Source organism: Gekko japonicus, unplaced genomic scaffold (assembly GCF_001447785.1).
Source record: "Gekko japonicus isolate JY-2015 unplaced genomic scaffold, Gekko_japonicus_V1.1 scaffold72, whole genome shotgun sequence".
Taxonomy (NCBI): Eukaryota; Metazoa; Chordata; class Lepidosauria; order Squamata; family Gekkonidae; genus Gekko; species Gekko japonicus.
The window spans coordinates 2103977-2125560 of record NW_015168046.1 but is presented as its reverse complement, the minus strand read 5'-3'; the positions used below and the strand labels follow the sequence as shown (position 1 = coordinate 2125560).

Here is a 21584-nt window from a genome sequence, read left to right as displayed (position 1 = left end):
ATGATGGAGGCCGTGCAGCCAGAATCGTGCTCCATCGTGCAAGGGAATCCCTCGATTTGGACCCGGACCTGGATCCGTGGGGCAGAGGGCTGGCTTGGAAGCCTCAGTACCTGTTCGGATGGCTTGGCTACGAGGAGGTAGAGCTTTTCCTGGGCTCCATCATCCTCATAGTGGGCGTCTGCTCTCCGGCGGGGCTGTGGCGGAACCTGTTGGCCTCTGGACCCCCGGGAATGGCAGGCCCGTGTGCTGTGCCCTGTGCAGCCGCACCCATGGCACTTGGCATCCTGGAACTGGCAGATTTTCCTGCCGTGCTTGTCTCCGCAGCTCGCACACTCTTGAACCGGTATGGAGCATGCAGCGGAGCCTTGTTCCTGGTGCCTGGAGGACCAGTGGACCTCCTCTGGGTCTTGGCCGAGGTTGTCAACTTGCGTCTGGTGGGCGGTGGACATGGTCAAGGGACGGTTTCTCTCCCAGGCAGCGGTCGTGGAAAGGGCAGAGGCAAGGGAGCACTTCTCGTCCTTCATGATGTGGCATCGCAGTTTCTTGTCTATCAGCCCGAGAACCAGTCTGTCGTGCAGGGCCATGTCAAGATGGCCCCTGACGGTGCACTCCAAGGCGAGCCAGTGGAGCTCAGCCATGTACTCAGCTACCAATTCCTGGGGTTGTTGTTGCTGGGCGTAGAAAGCCACGTGGTGCTTGATCTCTGATGGCCTTGGGACGAAATGGTCCTGCAGTTTTTTTTTACGATGTCCTTGAATGTGGCGGGAGCTAGCAAGTTGCGAGCTAGCTCCACGGTAGCCGGGCTGCATGAGCCGATGTGGAGACCTCTCTTCTTCCCTTCATCGGTGATGCCGTAGAACTCCAAGATGGAGTTCAGTCCCTTGACCCAAGCATCCCAGTGATGTGGCTTTGTCAGGTCAAACGGAGGGACTGGCACTGATCCCGGAGCAACTGCCATCATGCAGCTAGTGGGCGGTGGGGAAGCAGCTTGCTTGCCTTCAGTGCTCATTGGTTGGAGCAGTGGTGGTTCCTGGTCTTCCTCGGGTGCCCCAGCAGCCGGGCCAGCTCAGCAGGATCCCATCCTCATCACCATTGTTGTGTAGTGGGTTCGACGCATCGAATGATCAGGAAACAGAGTGATACTCAGCACATGTTTACTAGTACACAACATAACACTCCAAATACCGGCCGGTCGGCCAACTATATACAGTCCCCTTGGCCTACCCACAGGTCCTATTGGAGGGTTTAAACTTCCCACCAAAGTTCCTATTGGTGACCACTAGAGGTTTCAGGATCCTAGTTCCTATTGTCTCTGAGAACCAAGCCCTGGTATGAGTCGCTGGCACCTGGTGGCAGTCAGTGGACATAACAAGTATCAAGTTTAATGCCAATGTGTCTATCAAACTCCATGAATACGATAAGAAAAAGGATGACCAGAATTTCTTCCTATGTGAAAAAACATAAATGAAACTTAAAGATTCATACTAAACCAGAGTTGTCACAAAATGTGGTAGCATCCTTGAAATGTTGTAATAAATAATGGAATATCACAATAGTCACATGTCAGTGTGCTACTTTTATAGGACACTGTTCACCTTTTAAATCTAAAAAAGTTCTTGTTCATTTAAACTTTATATTGTTAATAGCTTGCATTTAAATTGAACAAGAATCCAGTCATTGGTTTCGCTGTGTTTCCTTTCCTGTCTGCAGAAATCCCCAGCCACATGTAGACAAATAGGCTCCTTGTTGTGTTTGTTTGTTTGTTTATTTACTTATTTATTTATTTATTTCCTTCGGCTTCTATCCCGCTCACCCCCTAGGGGCTCTGAGCGGCTTACAATTTCGATTTTAACCAATCTAATCTAGGGCCACATATGTAGGGACGGTGAGAAGCCTACCAGGCACCCTTATCCTGTTGTAGCAGATCTTCTTTTTGCGAGGGGACAGTGCTGATGAATGGTTTTTATGGTTTTAACTGTTTTTATGTGTTGGCGTATGCCTATTTGTGAGCCGCCCTAAGCCCGCATTGCGGGGAGGGCAGGCTATAAATTGAAATTATAAATATAAATAAAATAAATAAATAGAAACCTTCTGAAAAACAGGTCAGAATTCAAAGGAAGCAGAAAGAGGAGCATGTGTTAGCAAGTCCACCCTTGTGCCTGTCAACAGCCATCTTATGGTTTCTCAAGATGACTATCACTAACTTCACAATGTCAAGCATTAAAGTCACTTTTATAAACAGTGAAAGAGGGTGTTAGTTTTATTTCTTATAGTCCTCTCCTGCAGAGCAAGTCTGAAGTACAATTGTAGTTCATTCTGTGTTTTAAAGGACAGAAAGAGGGTTTTCAGTTATTAAGGAATGATGAAAGTCTGATGTCCACTTTAATATGAATAAATACTTATCCATTAAGAAGGGGATTGAAAATAAATCAGCCAGTATCATAATGCTCCTGTATAAATCTATGGTGCTACCTCATTTGGAATATTGTGCAAGTCAGTGATAAGATAGGCAAAAAGGGACTATGAGGAATATATTGAAAAAAACACAAAGACCAACAATAAAAATTTCTTCAAATACATTAGAAGCAGACACAGAAAAACAGCCAGTGAGGCAGTGGCACCATTAGATGACTGAAGAGTGAAAGGATTACTAAAAGATGATAGGGAAATGGCAGAGAAGCTAAATGAATTTTTTGCCTTTGTCTTCATTGTGGAAGATGGGAGGTGCTTGCCCACTCCAGAACCACCGATTTAAGGAGGGTTGTAAAAAAAACCTGAGTTGGATCAAGGTGATGAGAGTGGAGGTCCTACAACTGATGGACAAATTAAAAACTGACAAATCACCAGGACCAGATAGCGTACATCCAAGAGTTCTGAAAGAACTCAAACGTGAACTTGTGGATCTCCTGACAAAAATATGCAATCCATCACTAAAATCTGCCTGCACTCCCAAGGACTGGAAGGTAGCTAATGTAACCAACAGCTTTTTAAAAGGTTCCAGAGGAGACCCAGGAAATTACAGGCCAACCAGTCTAATGTTGATGGTGGAATCTACAATTAAAGATAGAATTAGTAGGCACATTGATGAACAGAAGCTATTGAGGAAGAATCAGCATGGATTCTGTAAGGGAAGATCTTGTCTCAATAACCTTTTAGAGTTCTTTGAGGGAGTGAACAAACATGTGGACAAGGGCGACCCAGCAGATGTTGTTTACCTAAACTTCCAGAAAGCTTTTGATAAAGTTCCTCATCAAAGGTTCCTAAGTAAATTCAGCAGTCATGGGATAAGAGAACAAGTCCTCTTGTGGATTAAAAATGGGTCAATTAACAGGAAACAAAGAGTGAGTATAAATGGGCAGTTTTCACAGTGAAAGGTGGTAAGCAGTGAGGTACTGCAAGGCTTGGTACTAGGCCTGTTGCTCTGTAACTTGCTCACTAATGATTTGGAGTGGGGAGTAAGCAGTGAAGGAACTAAGTTTGTGGATGACATTAAGTTGTTCAGGGCAGTGAGAACCTGGGAGGACTGTGACGTGCTCCAGAGGGATCTATCAAGGCTCAGCGAGTGGCCATCAACGTGGCAAATGAGGTTCAGTGTGGACAAGTGCAAAGTAATACATGTTGGAGCCAAAAATCCCAATTATAAATACACTTCGATGGGGTCCAAACTGGTGGTAACTGACCAGGAAAGAGATCTTGGAGTTATGCTAGATAACTGACTGAAGATGTCGACTCAGTGTGCAACTGCAATAAAAAAAGGCAAATGCTATGCTGGGAATTTTTAGGAAGGGGACTGAAAACAAATCAGCCAGTATCATAATGTCCCTGTATAAATGTATGGTGTGGCCTCATTTGGAATACTGTGTATAGTTCTGGTCACTGCACCTCAAAAAAGATATTATAACATTGGGAAAAGTGCAGAAAAGAGAAACTAAATCAGTTAAGAGGATGGAACATCTTCCCTATGAAAAGAGTAAAGACTAACAAAATCTGTGGTAGGGTATGAGCTTTGAGTCACTGTTCACTTCTTTCTTCCCTACAAAGAAAGGTTAAAGAGGTTAGTGCTCTTTAGCTTGGAGAAACGATGATTGAGGAGTGACATGATAGAGGTTTACAAAATTATGCATGGGATAGAGCAGGTAGAGAAAGATGTACTTTTCTCCCTTTCTCACAGCATAAGAACTTGTAGGCACTCAATGAAATTAGTGAGCATAGGGCTTAGAACATATAAAAGGAGTAATTAACATGTGGAATTCAGTGCTACAGGAAGTGGTGAAAACTCCAAACATAGACAGCTTCAAGAGATCATTGGATAAACATATGGAGCAGAGGTCCATCATTGGCTATTAGCCACAAGGTATAGATGGAATGGCCGTGGTGGCTCAGAGGTTAAGATGCTGAGCTGCAGACTGGAAGGTCTGTAGGTTGGCAGTTCGAGACCCTAGTGCCGCATGACAGAGGGAGGTCCCATCTCTGGCCCCAGCTCCTGCCAACCTAGCAGTTTGAAAGCAAGAAATTGCAAGTAGATAAATAGGTACCACTTCGGTGGGAAGGTAACAGTGTTCTATGCACCTCGGCGTTTAGTCATGCTGACCACATGACCACAGAGAAGTCTTCGGGCAGGGCTGGCTCTTCGGGTTGGAAACAGAGATGAGCACCGCCCCCTGGAGTTGGATTTGACTGGCTTTCGAGCAAGGGAAACCTTTCCCTTTTTACAGATGGAATACTATGTCTGGGGCACTGATGCTCTGTTTTCTTGGTGCTTGGGGGGGGCACAGTGGCAGGGCTTCTGGACTTCTGGCTCCACTAATGGACCTCCGGATGGCACCTGTGTTTTGGCCACTGTGTGACACAGACTGTTGGACTGAATGGGCCATTGGCCCAATCCAACCTAGCTTCTGTTATGTTCTTTTGACTTAAGACCACTTCAGGTTCTTCAGTTCTCACAGCTACCTTGTTTGTTTTCTTCAGATTTCTTCATCTTACAGCTTAATGTTATTGACAAGAAAAACTAGTCTTTTTGCACCAGGTGTGACGTTAAAGAGAAAACCACAAACCATCCAAAAGATGACATTGGAGTTTCTGTGGCACTTTCATACCAAAAGTGCAGGCTCAGCAAAATCTAAAGCACGTCTATGGAAAAAACATAGCCCACTAGTTTTTCTCTGTATATATATTTTGATTTACTTTCCCTAGTAACTAAGTATTGCAAAAAATGTGAAAGTAAGAATGCAAAATGAATTGACAGAACAAAACCTAAAACAACCCATTACAATATTTTAATTCTTTTTAATTTTTATATCACTTCAACTTTATTTTACAAATTTGGATCAAGTGTGGAAAGATATTTCCTACAGACTCTTTCCTGTAGACTCACTTAGTAAAAATAGAGTTAAAATATTGACATTCATTAGCTCCCCCCCCTAAAAATCATAAAGCATTTTACGGCACTGTACCAAGGTGCTGTTTAAGCTTTCAAGTACAATGTGTTTCCTGCTGTTCTCTGCAAGGTGCTATAGCACTACAGTGTTTGCATCTTGGACCTCTGTGTCGTCATCCCCCCCCCCACATATAGTCTGTCCTGCCTAGCTGCCAGCCTAGCTGTGTGTTCCTTTGTTGGGCAGTCAGGCTGGCTGGTACTGCCTACCTATCAGAAGGGGCAGGAACCTCTGTGTCTGATAATAGATACAAGCAAAACCTTTCTTTGAATTAGCTGCCAGGAAAGCAGAGTTATGTATCTGGAGTTGGGGAGACTTTGTTGCCTTCCCCACAGGAAAGGCAACCCACTTGCCTTATAGACACACTGAGGTATATTTATTTGTTTGTTTAAAATAAAAAATACGGAAAACTGTTGGACTGAATTCCTAATACAACAGTCTTGTCTTCTGATATTAAAGAATCCAACTGATATTATAAAATGAACCAGAACTCCACTTCAAAGGGGGTCAAAAAGTGGCGTATAGGAAAAGGTGGAGCAGCAAGAATGTACAGTGGAGATGCATGCCAGTCCTTGTGTGTGCCCCTTCTTGATGCAAGACATTTTGTGCCCTCCCTTCAGCCTCTGAGGCTAAGATCTTCTAAGGCTACCTCCATGTGTAAGACAAAAAGACTAAGAACAACAACAAAAAATGCAGCTGTGTAAATGTTTGTTGAAAGTACATTGAAGAAATGAAAAATAGAAATACATTTGTGAAGTCTAAAAATTGGGAAACACTTTAATGGGGTAGTATAGCAAACTCCACATGTGAGAATAACCTATAGAGCAAAATAAGCTTGATCCTTCATTATTGCGCTATTGCTGTGATTCACCTCCTGGATTTTCCTGTCCAGACAGTCTATCAGACTATAACTGCTAAGACCAGAGGTCATTTCGGGGGGGAACGCGGGGGAACACAGTTCCCCCGGGTGAGGTGCAGGGGGCGGGGCACATGACGAAGCCACGCCCCCTGCTTCCGGCCACCCCGCTTCCAGCCTTCATTCAGCCAGGAGGAGGCAGGAGAAGAGGGAGGGTAAGTTCCTTCCTTCCCGCCTCTCCCCACCCCTGCCTGCCTGGGGCCAGGGAGGGCCTTGGCGGGGCTTCCTCGCACTCCCGCTGGCCTTGCAGGTCCGCCGCCGGGCCCCTGATGTCAGGGGGTGCGGCATATGCTAATGAGTTATGCTAATGAGTTCCCCTAGCTCTTTTTCTACGAAATGACCCCTGGCTAAGACTATATGTACTACTTATGCATACATTTATTTCATATTCATTACTATTTGGTATATTTTACTTGCATGCTTATATTAGCCTGTGGTAAATATAATGGGTTGTACTCTGTTGTAAAGATCTGTAGGCTTAAGGCATGCGATTGGCAGTTTTCACCAATGTTTCCCTTGCTGTGGCAGCCCTTCAGCTCCCCCTCAGGCTGTTCCTAGGGGTGTCCCATCATTCAGCAGCGCCATTCAGGGGCCTTTCAGTCTACATAGGAATAGAGGGGGGAGCCATGCTGCTATGCATAGAATTTATACAAGATCCAACCCAATAGGATCATTTAATATGGAATATTGGAATGCTTTTGTTGTAATACCTAAATAACCTTTTATCACACCCTCTGCTTTATCTATCATTGTACAAACTTTTCAAATAAGTGTTAAATTGATATATCACAATGTATGTGATCAGGGCTTTTTTGTAGAAAAAGCCCAGGAGGAACTCATTAGCATAATAGGCCACACCCAACACCAGAAACCTATCAGCATGTTAGGCCACACCCTGTCAGCACAGCTCATTAGCATATTAGGCCACACCCATGCCCAGGCAAAGGAAGAGAAGGCTGAGTAAGGCACAGGGAGGCATTTAAATACATCCCCAATCCTTCCAGGGGCCCTCTGGACCACCCGCCTCGGAGTTGCTGGGGGAGGTTTTGCTCTCCAGGCCTTCCCTTTGTAGCCACGCACGCAGAGGTTTTGGCTGTAGTGGACATGGCCAACTCTGAACCCAGCCGGAACTCCGTTCCTGTGCGTTCCTGCCCAAAAATAGCCCTGTATGTGATCCAACATTAGATAGGACAAAAAATGTAGCAATGTTCAAAAACATATTCACCGTCTTTTACATTTAATAAATAACTATAGAGTTTATTACAAATTACAAAGAACATATTATGAAGTGGAAGTTCTGCAGTGTTTGAAAAACTGGGCCTTTGTCATATCTTGCTACAATATAAGTGCACTAACGACCTACTAAATAATCTTTTAAAATATAAAATGTTTAAAATCCTCTAATTACAGTATGTAAATATGATTAAAGGGTCATGTGTTTTTTTAAAATAGGTCAATAAACTTTCTTTTTATGCCACTAAGATATGCCTTTTAAGTTAAAAACATGCTATCGACAGTCAAAAGTGCAGGGTACAACCTACAGGGAAATTCTCTTGCACAGGCTTATGGGGAGCTGCTAAAGGGAAAAGTTTTTAGGACAATGAATTAAATACCATAAAAGATGTAGAATTGTTGGCTAAGGAAGCTGTAGATAAAAGACCACACACATACACATACAAGCCTATGTGATGCAATAACCGATGTTAACTCTGACCTAGTTTATTTACAAGGCCTGCAGGAAACAGGAAAACCTTATCTTAAATGTCACCTGCAGTTCTTTTTATACCTGTGCATATGCAGACTTGTTTCTACAGTATTATATATGTGGACCTTATCTGATACGGCTTACAGGTATCGCCAGTAGAAATTTTCATAGCTGGATCTTATCTGTCTGGGTTAAAAAAACGGGGGGGATTTGCAGGTATCTTGACAGTAAAGACCTTTGATGACAGATCCACTTGCCACCTTTGCCTATGAGGATAAATTTTCACAATAGGAAGCCAGGAGAAAATAGATTACCATCAGCTCATCACCTTTCATTATTGTGGGAACTTGCAAGAAACTTGCAGGGAGGGAGCATTCTCCCACCTTTGCTTCTCTCCCCCCCATTCCCTTTCTTTCTCTCCCCAATCCAATACCCCCTTCTTTCTCTTCCTCTCCCCCCCAGCCAATACCCGTTCTTTCTGTCCCCCAAAGCCAATCACCCCATATTTCCCTTCCTTTCCCCCAGCCAATCTCCCCTTCTTTCTCTCCCCCAAAGCCAATCCCCCCCATATTTCCCTTTTCCCCTGCTAATCCCCCTTCTTTCTCTCCCACCAAGGCAATACCCCAGTTTCCCTTTCCCCCCGACCAATCCCCCATTCCTTTTCTCCCCCCAAGCCAAGACTTCCATATTTCCCTTTCTCTCTTCCCAGTTAACGCCCCCTTTCCCTTCCCACAAGCCATTACCCCCATATTTCCCTTTCTCTCTCCCTCCCCAGACAATCCTCCCTTCTTTCTCTACCCTTCCCCCTCTTTTTGCCTACCTATGAGCTTGGCAGCAGCGAGGCCTGGAAGCTGCTTCAAGCTTGGAGCAGCTCCCAGTGGCAGCCAGGCCTGGAGAGGCTCCTGGGGTCTGCCGCTGTGGCAGCTGGGCCCAGAGCCTCTCCCAGAGTTCTGCGCTGCTGAGCTCCTCCCAGCATTCCGCACTGCTCGGTCTCAGAGCGTTCCTGCCATCCCCTGCTGGGCCTGGCTGGGCCTGGCTGGGCCTGGAGTAGCTTCACAGAAGCAGAAGCATCATCCGGGCCCTCAAATGTAAGTTGTATTGTCTGCACATACACAGACACTGATGTTTATTTGGAGGCAGGAATTTAAACCCCCCAAAGTATTTTTTTTTTACTCTTCAGATTGTTCTGTAGACCATGGAGTCCCCTGAGCCTTGTTAGAGGGGAGTGTGTCCTCTGTTTGCGGAAATAAGTATCTGCACACAGAGGGGACTGTTGAGAATTAGATATATAGATGCAAATGGGAAAAATGCTCCTGCCAAATAGGCTGTAAAAACCAGTTACTATGGCATTAAGAGTAATTACTTAATTATTAGCTCATTTTAAAAAACTGAATTTTTCTATTTTAGAGATGCACTTCAGAAATACCTTTGACATAGAAAGCTCAGCTTTGCAACACCCAAACACATAAACCTTTGTAATTAATTAATACTGAACAACAACCACACTGCAGATGTGAGTCTTCAAAACCTACAATTATAGTTTGAATAGTGGTGCATGTTTATTGACTTTACATTTTTTAATTTTTGTAGGTTGTTCTGAAATATACTTTAGCATAATGCAGGGAAACAACAGTCAGAATTTTTTAAAAAGGATCTACCTAATCTATATACATAGTGCCATTACACCACACATGTACGCAATGCCACTGGTTTGAAGTGACCTAGACTTTTTTCAAAGATGGATATTCATTATTTGATAATCACAACATCAAACAATGAATTTGCATAGGTGACAAAGTCTTCAAAGATGTAAAACCACATATTCTGTGTGCTCATATCAACTTTTTCCACTAGTACAGGAGAGAGTAGGATCCCTTTTGATCCCTGTGAAGTGAATGCCAGGGGTCACCAGACCCACACATTCAAAAAGTCATGCATGATGCAGTGACTTGAGCAATTAAATGGGATTGTCCTTCCTCCTTCTTGGGTTATCAGAGTAGTTGGTAGAATCTACCCCACAGAACTTCAGAATTAGTGGGATCACATACTCAGTAGCTAGTAATCAAATATAGAAATATTGAGTGACTAGGAAAAAAGCCCGTTGTGGAAATAAATACAACGGCCTCTAGAAAGAGGCTCTGGGCGAATGCCTTGGCCTTGGACACTCAGTGTCAATTTGCTGTGGCGACCTCAGCAGGATATAATGACACTGAGTCCACCATTTTCTCCAGAGGAACTGATCTCTGCTACCTAAAGAACAGTTGTAATTTTGAGTGATCTCCAGCCCTCACCTAGAGATTGGCAACGATGGTTCCCCAGAAGGGAATAGTTGGTTTGGAGGGTGGAGTCTATGGCTTTGTACCTGTCCGAGGTCCCACGCCTTCTGAAACCTCACCCTCTCCAGGCTCCATCCCTCACTTCTCCAGGAATTTCTCACCTGGAGTTGGCAACCCTATCTCCTTCCTAGCCAATCATCAACCTACCTTTATTTCCCCGTCACTCTTCAGCTTTCCACCCCCCACACACCTGCAGCCTCTCCCGTGCTCTGAAGCCCTGACTGCTACGTCACATTGGCTGTCATACGGGGGCCACCTCAGCAGCATATAAGGATACAGAGCCCACCATTTTCTCCAGGGGAACTGATCTCTGCCATCTGGAGAGCAGTTGTAATTTTGAGTGATCTCCAGCCCTCACCTGGAGATTGGACACATTTTACCTCAGAAGAGCAAACTGTTTAGAATGTTAGAGGCAAAAGCCAATCAAGTCGCATATGTAAACGACCTCTGTGTTCCGAGGCAGAGGCCAATGAGGCTGCATATGCAAATAACCTCTGTGTTCTGACTGGCTGTGGAGGGGAGAGGAAGAGCAAACTGTTTAGAATGTTGGAGGCAGGACTCAGGCAAAGCAGCCAGTGGATAGGGAGACCCTCTGAATGACAGATCAGAGAGTGAACTGATTTTGGAGCGTGTGGAATGTTCTAGAGAAGTGCCACCACCATTCCGCTATTATTTATAAGGGAGATTATTTATAAGGGAGATACAAATACATATGTGAATCAGTCCTTGATTAAGCAACTTTCCATGTAATTCTCCCTATTTACTTATGGATAGAATTAATGCCTCCCTCATGGATCACTGCCTTGTCGTGGCAAGGGGGCTTGCGCGGTTCGATGAAGCTGTGGGCTATGCCGTGAAGGGCCACCCAAGACGGACAGGCCACAGCAGAGAACTCAGACCAAGCGTGATCCACCTGGAGAAGGAAATGGCAACCCACTCCAGTATTTTTGCCAAGAAAACCCCATGGACAGTATCAAAAGGCTAAAAGATATGACGCCGGAAGATGAGCCCCTCAGGTCGGAAGGTGTCCAATATGCTACTGAGGAAGAGCAGAGGGCAAGTACAAGTAACCCCAGAAAGAGTGAAGCGGCTGGGCTAAAGCCGAAAGGACGCTCAGTTGTGGATGTGTCTGATGGTGAAAGGAAAGTCCGATGCTGCAAAGAACAATACTGCATAGGAACCTGGAATGTAAGATCTATGAATCAAGGTAAGCTTGACGTGGTCAAAAATGAGATGGCAAGACTGAACATCGATATCCTAGGAATCAGTGAACTAAAGTGGACAGGAATGGGCGAATTTAACTCAGAAGACCATTATATCTACTACTGTGGCCAGGAATCTCGTAGAAAAAATGGTGTGGCCTTTATAGTCAACAAGAGAGTGCAAAAGGCAGTACTGGGATACAATCTCAAAAATGACAGAATGATTTCTGTCCGATTCCAAGGCAAACCATTCAACATCACAGTAATTCAAGTGTATGCCCCAACCACTGATGCAGAAGAGGCTGAAGTGGACCGGTTCTATGAAGACCTACAACACCTCCTAGGACTAACACCAAAAAATGATGTCCTCATCATCATAGGGGACTGGAATGCTAAAGTAGGAAGTGAAAAGGTAACTGGAATAACAGACAAGTTTGGCCTTGGAAAGCAAAATGAAGCAGGGCAAAGGTTAACAGAGTTTTGTCAAGAGAACACACTGGTCATAGCGAACACCCTTTTCCAACAACCTAAGAGGCGACTCTACACATGGACATCACCAGATGGGCAACACCGAAATCAGATTGACTATATAATTTGCAGTCAAAGATGGAGAAGCTCTATCCAGTCAGTAAAAACAAGACCTGGAGCTGACTGTGGTTCAGATCATGAGCTACTCATTGCAAAATTCAGACTTAAACTGAAGAAAATTGGGAAAACCACGAGGCCATTCAGGTTTGACCTAGATCGCATCCCTGATGAATATACAGTAGAGGTGAAGAATAGATTCAAGGGTCTGGATTTGATAGATAGAGTGCCTGAAGAACTATGGACAGAGGTTCGTGACATCGTACAGGAGGCAGCAATCACCACCATCCCAAAGAAAAAGAAATGTAAGAAAGCAAAGTGGCTTTCTGATGAGGCTTTACAAATAGCAGAGGAAAGAAGGAAAGCGAAAGGCAAAGGCGAAAAGGAAAGATTTACCCAACTGAACGCAGATTTCCAGAGAACAGCAAGGAGAGATAAGGAGGCCTTCCTGAATGAACAGTGCAAAGTAATAGAAGAAAACAATAGAATGGGAAGGACTAGAGATCTCTTCAAGAAAATTGGAGAAATCAAGGGAGCGTTCCATGCAAAGCTGGCCATGATAAAGGACAAAAACGGTAGGGACCTAACAGAAGCAGAAGAGATTAGGAAAAGATGGCAAGAATACACAGAAGAACTATACAAGAAAGACCTCGATGTCCTTGACAACCACGACGGTATAATCACTGACCTCGAGCCAGACATCCTGGAATGTGAAGTTAAATGGGCCTTAGAAAGCATTACTAACAACAAAGCTAGTGGAGGTGATGGTATTCCAGCTGAGCTATTCAAAGTCTTAGAAGATGATGCTGTTAAAGTGCTGCACTCAATTTGCCAGCAAATTTGGAAAACGCAACAGTGGCCACAGGATTGGAAAAGGTCAGTATACATTCCAATCCCAAAGAAGGGCAATGCCAAGGAATGTTCAAACTATCGCACAATTGCACTCATATCACATGCTAGCAAGGTCATGCTCAAGATCCTACAAGCTAGGCTTCAACAGTACGTGGATAGAGAACTGCCAGAAGTACAAGCTGGGTTTCGAAGAGGTAGAGGAACTAGAGATCAAATTGCCAACATTCGCTGGATTATGGAGAAAGCAAGAGAGTACCAGAAAAACATCTACTTCTGCTTCATTGACTATGCTAAAGCCTTTGACTGTGTGGATCACAACAAACTATGGCAGGTCCTTAAAGAGATGGGAGTACCAGACCACCTCACATGTCTCTTGAGAAACCTGTATAAGGGCCAAGAAGCGACAGTTAGAACCGGATATGGAACAACTGATTGGTTTAGCATAGGAAAAGGAGTACGACAAGGATGTATACTGTCACCTTGCTTATTTAATATATATGCAGAGTACATCATGCGAAATGCTGGCCTGGATGAATCACAAGCGGGAATTAAGATTGCTGGGGAAAAGATCAACAACCTCAGATATGCAGACGATACCCTCTAATGGCAGAAAGTGAAGAGGACCTAAAGAGCCTCTTGCTCAGGGTAAAAGAGGAGAGCGCAAAAGTGGGTTTGAAGCTCAACATAAAAAAAACTAAGATCATGGCATCCGGCCCCATCACACCTTGGCAAATAGAAGGGGAAGTCGTCGAAGTAGTGACAGACTTCACGTTCCTGGGATCCCAGATCACCGCAGACTGTGACAGTAGCCATGAAATTAAAAGACGCCTGCTCCTTGGGAGGAAAGCGATGGCGAACCTAAACAGCATGATAAAAAGTAGAAATATCACCCTGCCAACAAAAGTCCGCATGGTCAAAGCAATGGTATTCCCAGTAGTAATGTATGGCTGCGAGAGTTGGACTATAAGGAAGGCCGAGCGCCGAAGAATAGATTCTTTTGAACTATGGTGCTGGAGAAGACTCTTGAGAGTCCCTTGGACTGCAAGAAGATCAAATCAGTCAATCCTAAAAGAAATCAACCCTGACTGTTCCCTGGAAGGCCAGATAATGAAACTGAAGCTCAAATACTTTGGCCACCAAATGAGAAGGGAGCACTCACTGGAGAAGACCCTGATGCTGGGAAAGATTGAAGGTCAAAGAAGACAGGGACGGCAAAGGACGAGATGGTTAGACAGTGTCATAGATGCAACGAACATGAAATTGAGCCAACTTCAGAGGACGGCGGAAGACAGGAAGGCCTGGCAGGAGCTGGTCCATGGGGCCGCGAAGAGTCGGACTCGACTGTGCGACTGAACAACAACAACAAGAATTAATGCCATCACCCTATTGAGTGCTTTTTTCATGTGTAGGAGGTAAAATATGCACACAGTCCTCCATGTGGTCTTCCATAGTTAAATCAAAGGAAGAAGCAGTTCTGTTAAGTGCTTTTGATTATGAGGCTTCTCTATCCAGTCATTAAAGTGATTGGGGAAATTTTAGTCATGAGTGGGACCACTCATGGTGCTGTAGATCAGGGGCAATGCATCTTGTGAAACAGAGTAATGTGTATTTTAGACTGTGGCAAGAAATTGCTTTCTAATAGTTTTCATGTAAAGAGCCATACTTGGCAAATTTCTAAGCTCACTTTGCTCGCAGCACTCAGAACTCCAAATTAGACATTTGGAACTAGACTATTGTGATATGCATAGCTAAATCAAGGATCACCTGGTCCAAGATGCATCCTGAGATACATGGCAGAGTGGTGATTTAAAGCTAATGATTTTTAGTAATAACAGAAGACTAATTGCCCCAGTGAATGTGTGTGTGTAAAGTGCCGTCAAGTTGGAGCTGATTTACGGAGACCCCATGGGGTTTTCAAGGCAAGTGAGTAAGTAGAGGTGATTTTCTACTGCTTTCCTCTGCAAAGACTTCCTTGGTGGTCTCCCCTGCAAGTATCGATCCTGCTTAGCTTCCAAGTTCTGACAAAACTGGACTATGCTGCCATTCCACATCTCCCCCAGTGAATAGCTACCTAGAAAAAATGTTTTTTAAAGTGTACTGTTAAGTCCAACAATATTCAAAATCAAATATTTATACAGAAAAATAAAGAAAAGAGAGTAGGAGAGGAAAGGAGAAATCTCAAAAACAGCCAACATATTACAAGGGGATTCATTGTAGTAAAAACAGAGCAACTATTTCCAAATTAAGCTAAAAGAAATGGATATTTGTAGAATGATACCCACTTTGCTTCAGTAAAGCTTGGCTAGCAGGAAGACATACACGCACAAGGAAGTCAATTGTGAAATTCTGCCAGTGGCTTTGTAACAATAGATGTGTGCTTTAAGCATTTCCCAACCATATGGTGAGTTTGGTAAATTGCTTATTCAGAGGAAATGTTGCAAAATTCAGCATGACGAATGTAGGCTTGGTTTTAATCTGATTTTTTCTCTAACCCTTCACATCAAAGATTTAATTCTTAAAATTGTCTGATTGTCCCCTTCTTTTAATAACAGGCAAGCACAATTTAAAATTGGTCTGAAATAAACAGAACAGTGAAAATATACTTTCATAGTGTCTTGCTAGCATAATTTGGCTTTGTGTTAAAATTCTTCAGCTACCTAATATAGTGGAAAAAATGATCCAACATACCACAGAGTAAATGAAGTTTCTTCCCCATCATATGACCTAGATCCAGCGTAGTATAGTGGTGAGATCTTAGAGAAACACATTCAGATCCCTACACTGTCGCAGATGCTTGCTGAGCAACCTTGGGTTGGCCAGTACCTGGGGTTGCCATCCTCCAGGTGGTAGCTGGAGTTCCTCCACTGTTACAACTGATCTCCAGGCAACAGAGATCAGTTCACCTGGAGAAAATGGCTGCTTTGGAAGGTAGACTCTATTGCATTATACCCCCCTGAAGTCTGTCCCCTCCCCAAGTCCCACCTTCCTCGGGCTCCACCCCCAAAATCTCCAGGTATTTTCCAACCTGGAGCTGGCAACCCTACCATTCCCTCTGTGTCAGTCTAGCCTACCTCACAATATTGTTATGAGAATAAAATGGAGGAGGGGACGCCAAGTAAGCCACTTTGAATGCCTGTTGAATACCCTGTTTAACTAAATAAATAAACAAACAAACGAATTCAGGCACCAAATAATTGGAGACCTATAAAATTTTATAGAAATATAGGAGGCATAAGTTCCCACTGTCCACACCAGTGGTTTGCTGAGTGGCAGGCATTTAACATTCCATACTCACAATGAATGGGGCCTACTGAATCCTGTGCCTCACTAAATTACGGGATGGCTGTAAACATGTGGTAATGCTGTTGTCTGGAATGTCTGGAAGCTCCTCTTAGCACAAACCCACCATATGGAAAATTATTAAACATGAACCTAAAGAATAATCCACCCTTGACTCCATTTGCAGTATGCTGGACCATAGGGTTGCCAACCTCCTGGTGGAGTCATCGCTGAACACCCACTTCCTTGTTCCTGAGCTGGTTTGACCGATTGTTCTTCCCCTTGGAAAGTTTAAATGAGTCAACTTTAGGGTTGCCAAGTCAGAAGCGGCGCTGGAGTGGGGGACTCCAGCGCCGCAACCCCATCACCCGGAAGTGACACGACCACGCCGGGCATGCTGGGGGCGGGGCCATGACCATCCGAGGGAAAACCATACAGTTTTCCCTCGGATGACTGTGGCCCCGCCCCCAGCGTGCCCGGTGTGCCCGCGTCACTTCCGGGTGACGTGCATGTCGCGTGGTTTGGGGGTGGGGTTCCCCCCAGGGCCCGATCTGCTGGCGGCAGGGAACGGGCCTCTGGGGCAGGGGTTTCCCCGCCCCCCGGGGGGACTTGGCAAGCCTAGCTGGCAATCCCATGTGGACCCACTTTTCTCCTCAAAGAGGCAATACAATTTTACCACTTGAAGCTGCCTTATATTGAATCAGACCATTTATTTTCCAAGATCAGTATTATCTACCCTACTGTCTGGGGTCTCAGGTAAAAGTCTTTCACATTACCTTCTACCTTATCCTTTAAATTGGAGCTGCTAGCAATTGAACCTTGGACCTTCTGCATGCAAAGGAAATGCTATGTGCAAGAGCCAGAAACACTTCTCAAGGAGTAAAACTCTTTTAGAAATGCCTGCCTATTAATTTTCAAGATGGAGTCCTTAAAGGAGGTACATGGCAAAGTTCAAGGAGTGGAAATGGACCTGAGAAAAAAGCCGCCCTGAGCCTTCGGGAAGGGCGGGATACAAATCTAAAGAATAAATAAATAAATAAAATCCACAACAAATCCACCAAATCCACCAGCTGCCCTCCTGCCTGTTTGTACTAGCCTGTTTGGTATAGTGGCTACAGTTACTAGAGAATAATCTGGGAGAACCAAGTTTAAATCCCCACTCCACCATGAAGCCTGCTACATAACCTTGGTTCAGTCACTCTCAACCTCTCATGGAGGAGTTGAACATGATGTATGCTGCCTTGGGTGAAGGGCAGGATAAAATATACTAAATAAATAAATAAATTTATTACATTTAACATCAGAAAATTACTCTTTGGAAACCTGTGTTGAAATCAGTTTAAAGTTTCCAGAGTGCAGAACTTTTTTCAGTGATAACCTTCCTTTAAACCGATGAAATTATTTACAACAATACACCAGATTACAAGAATAGTAATGCCACAACTTGATCTATAGTGACAATACCAAACCATGACCAAGGTAGTTATGTATGACCCCAAAACACTTCTTTAAAAAACCAGATGTTTATTATTCAGTCCCATTACTAGAAATGCACAGAGATGCTGGACTGAAATTTTTTTCTGAAGACCAGTGACAGGTTATACCACAAGGCAGACAAAGCAATTACCAGCAAAGGCTTGGCATAAAATAGTTAATTTGCATTATCACATTGTGCATATTCACAACATACATATTTTAAGCTTTTAAACAGAAGCATTTACAGAAAGTGCAACTGGCAAAATAGTTTTTAGACCACTTCCTCTACTGCTTAAATAAGGTATTTTAAAATGAAAAACACAGAAATACTGGCTCACACCATCAAGTGAGACCAAACATAATCCAGGAATTATTGTGGTGTTTCTATGCAAGCCACAACCAGTTCACAGAAAGTTTCATCAAACAACCCAACACATCAATCTTGGGGAAAAGATAACATCCAATTTTGGGGGCAAAATGGGTCTGAGAGTTTAACTTAATTATTGATGTTTTATTCCTTCCAGTTGTGTCTTTTTTCCAACAAGTACTAACAACATATTTCTAAATGAGCAACATTGGCCTAGTCATCTAAGGAGCACCTGTACATGAAAACAGGCTTCCAATCTACATACATATCTCCTGCTGGACTGCAAACACATGTTGTGTGCGCAGTTCTTACAACTCTACTAGAAAACACACATGTAAGCCCCCACCCCCCCGGTCAGTTTTATCAGCACTACCCATCTGATTGATGAATATATCTTTCTGCACATGTCTTTCTGATCAGGACTTTTGTTATTTACTTTATCCACAGTTCAGATTTGTTCAGGTTAACATCTAGGACATATTGAAAAATTCTCAAGGACATTTCACTTGCTTGGAATATAAGGTATGTGCCTGCATAGTCTGTCTACAGTGACTTTGCAATTCCATTTTGTTGTCCTATAAGTAGATCCAAAAAGTTACCCTATATGAGATGACTTTGGAAGTTAACATGAAGCAGCCCTCAATCAGCAGACTCAAGCAATTAGACTGAGGAGTCCAAGCCTACAGTTTTGGTGCCACGGTTATATGCTGTCATAAGCACCACAACTCTGCTTTTCAGACTAAAAGAGATGATTTCAAAATCTAAATTCTCTTACCTTTGGCTTTTGAGATTTCTCCTTATCTGAAGCATTAGAAGGTTTTCTCTTCAACATTTTAAAAATCAGATTTATTCAAAATAAGTTTACAGAGGAGAGTTGGTAGACTGTTCTCAGATAAAAATGCAACAGTGAATGATTCACAAGAACCTGCATCAGCTAAAAAAAGCTTCCTTATTCTACTAAAGGCTCTCTGTTAGATGTGGTTGAAACATTCATGACAGCGGAAGGAAGACCAAAAGAAGAAGAAGAAGAAGGGGGTGGAGAGAGAGAGAAATGTTGTCTTATAATTCACCCTTTACCCACGTTCATTTCAAGGTAGCTTGCATGGAAACAATGCTTGATGCATTATGACTTTGAAAAGCAGAAGTGACACCAGGAATCCACAAACCTCTTAAGTGTTTGATATATTTCAACCATCCTTTGATACCACCCTGAAAAAACTCCTGTCATGTCTGTCCTTACCAGATCATTCTGTAGGAGTTTCTATGTAAAGCGAGGCTATTGGAAAGAAGATGGAGGAACCAATTGATTCTCTCCCATCTATCTTTTTTTTTTCCATGCAGAGTAAGCTTACAAATAGGAATTTGGGCTAACTGTAATTCATCTTTAGGATCCTTTTGCACAAAAATATCTGACTGGCTCAGCTGACATGTTCCTCTTCCCTAAACTTTCCTCCTGTCTGTCAGAAATTGAATGATACTTGGTTTTTTAGCAGCCTGAACTAAATCACAGTACTTGGTTTAAGTGTACATTTGATAGCAATGGGATCCAGTAAGCTTCATTCCTATGATTTTATTTACTTGGGCTGTAAAGTAACCTGACATATTATGCTTTACTACACTACTGGAAAATCCATGTAAGTAGATAGGAGAAGTAGTACAGGACCTTTTGTTGGTACACTGAATCCACAGTATCCTGTCCACTATCTAGGGCAATGGCCTTAGTTATGTTAGGTATTCTATTGCAGTGGAGGCAAAGGATCATGACCAGAATTTGACCGGCTGGTCAGGCAACTGGTCCCCTATCTCACCTCCCTATCTCCATGCAGTGGTCACTTCCAGGCTGGATTACTGTAACTTACTCTACACAGGGCTGCCCTTGAAACTGCAGTTAGTGCAGAATGCAGCCATACGCCTGCTGATAGTGACATCTGAGTGGGTGCACATTCAGCCAGTGCTATGCCAACTGCATTAGCTGCCAATTGAGTACCGGGTCTGGTTCAAGGTTATGGTACTGACCTTTAAAGCCATATGCGGCCTGGGACCAGCATACCTATGGAACCATCTTTCCCTGTATGTGCTCCAGAGAGCCTTGCGCTCTGCAGACTGACATCTACTGGTCCCTAGCCCAAAAGATGTCCACTTAGCCTCAGCCAGGGCCAGGGCCTTTTCTGCTCTATCCCTGCCTGGTGGAACATGCTCCCATCTCAGATCAGGGCCCTGCGGGACTTATTACAGTTCTGCAGGTCCTGTAAAGCAGAGCTGTTCTGCCCGACTTTTGGCTGAGGTGGTGGACACGCAACCCTCTCGGCCTCCCCTTCCCACAGTAATTTATTATCTGACTAACATCCTTCAGCAGGCACTATGGACTGCTTTGGAGTTGTTTTTTCTTAGTTGCCATCTTTTTTCTGATTGTTTTAACTTTGGCTTATTTGTTTATATGTTTATTCCTATTTTATTGTATATTTTATATGTTGTGAGCTGCCCTGAGCCCACTTGTGGAATAGGGTGGGATATAAGCTTAAATAAATAAATAAATAAATAAATAAATAAATTGTTGTTATGCTCTACTAATTACACCCAGAGAGAGTAGGCTAAATGGTCTTGATTTTTGAGATACAAATTTAAAGCTAGCGTGGTGTAGTATTTAGGCTAGGATCTGGTAGTTGTTGTTCAGTCGCACAGTCGAGTCTGACTCTTCACGACCCCATGGACCACATCATGCAAGGCCCTTCTGTCTTCCTGTTTTGCACCGGAGTTTGCTTAATTTCACGTTTGTTGCATTGATAACACTGTCTAACTATCTCATCCTTTGCCGTCCCCATCTTCTTTGACCTTCAATCTTTTCCAGCATCAGGGTCTTCTCCAGTGAGTGCTCCCTTCTCATTTGGTGGCCAAAGTATTTGAACTTCAGATGCAGCTTCTGGCCTTCCAGGGAACAGATAGGGTTGATTTCTTTTAGGACTGACTGATTCAATCTCCTTGCAGTCCAAGGGACTCTCAAGAGTCTTCTCCAGCACCATAATTCAAAAGAATCTATTCTTCGGCACTCGGCCTTCCTAATGGTCCACCTCGCACAGCCATACATTACTACTGGGAATACCATTGCTTTGACCATATGGACTTTTGTTGGCAGGGTGATGTCTCTACTTTTTATTATGCTGTCTAGGTTTTCCATAGCTTTCCTTCTGAGGAGCAGAAGGCAGAATTTCATGGCTGCAATCACCATCTGCAGTGATCTAGGATCCCAGGAACATGAAGTCTGTCACTGCTTCCACTACTTCCCCTTCTATTTGCCAAGGAGTGATGGGGCCAAATGCCATGATCTGGTAGACTGAAGTTCAAATCCCCACTCTGCCATGGAAGCTTGCGAGATGACTTTAGGCCAGTCACTTTCTCAGCCTAACCTACCTTGCAGGTTTGTTGTTGTGAAG

At 43.8% G+C, this 21584-nt stretch overlaps 1 protein-coding gene across 1 annotated transcript in view; it reads right to left on the bottom strand.

Moving 5' to 3' along the window:
* SAMSN1 (SAM domain, SH3 domain and nuclear localization signals 1) overlaps window positions 1-19046 on the bottom strand; it is a 74492-nt gene extending 55446 nt beyond the window's left edge. The window contains exon 1 of the mRNA XM_015414280.1: window positions 18929-19046. Within this exon, the coding sequence (XP_015269766.1) occupies window positions 18929-18985 (57 nt within the window). The 5' untranslated portion in view covers window positions 18986-19046. The remainder of the gene's footprint in view (window positions 1-18928) is intronic.
* Between the last annotated feature and the right edge of the window lie 2538 nt (window positions 19047-21584).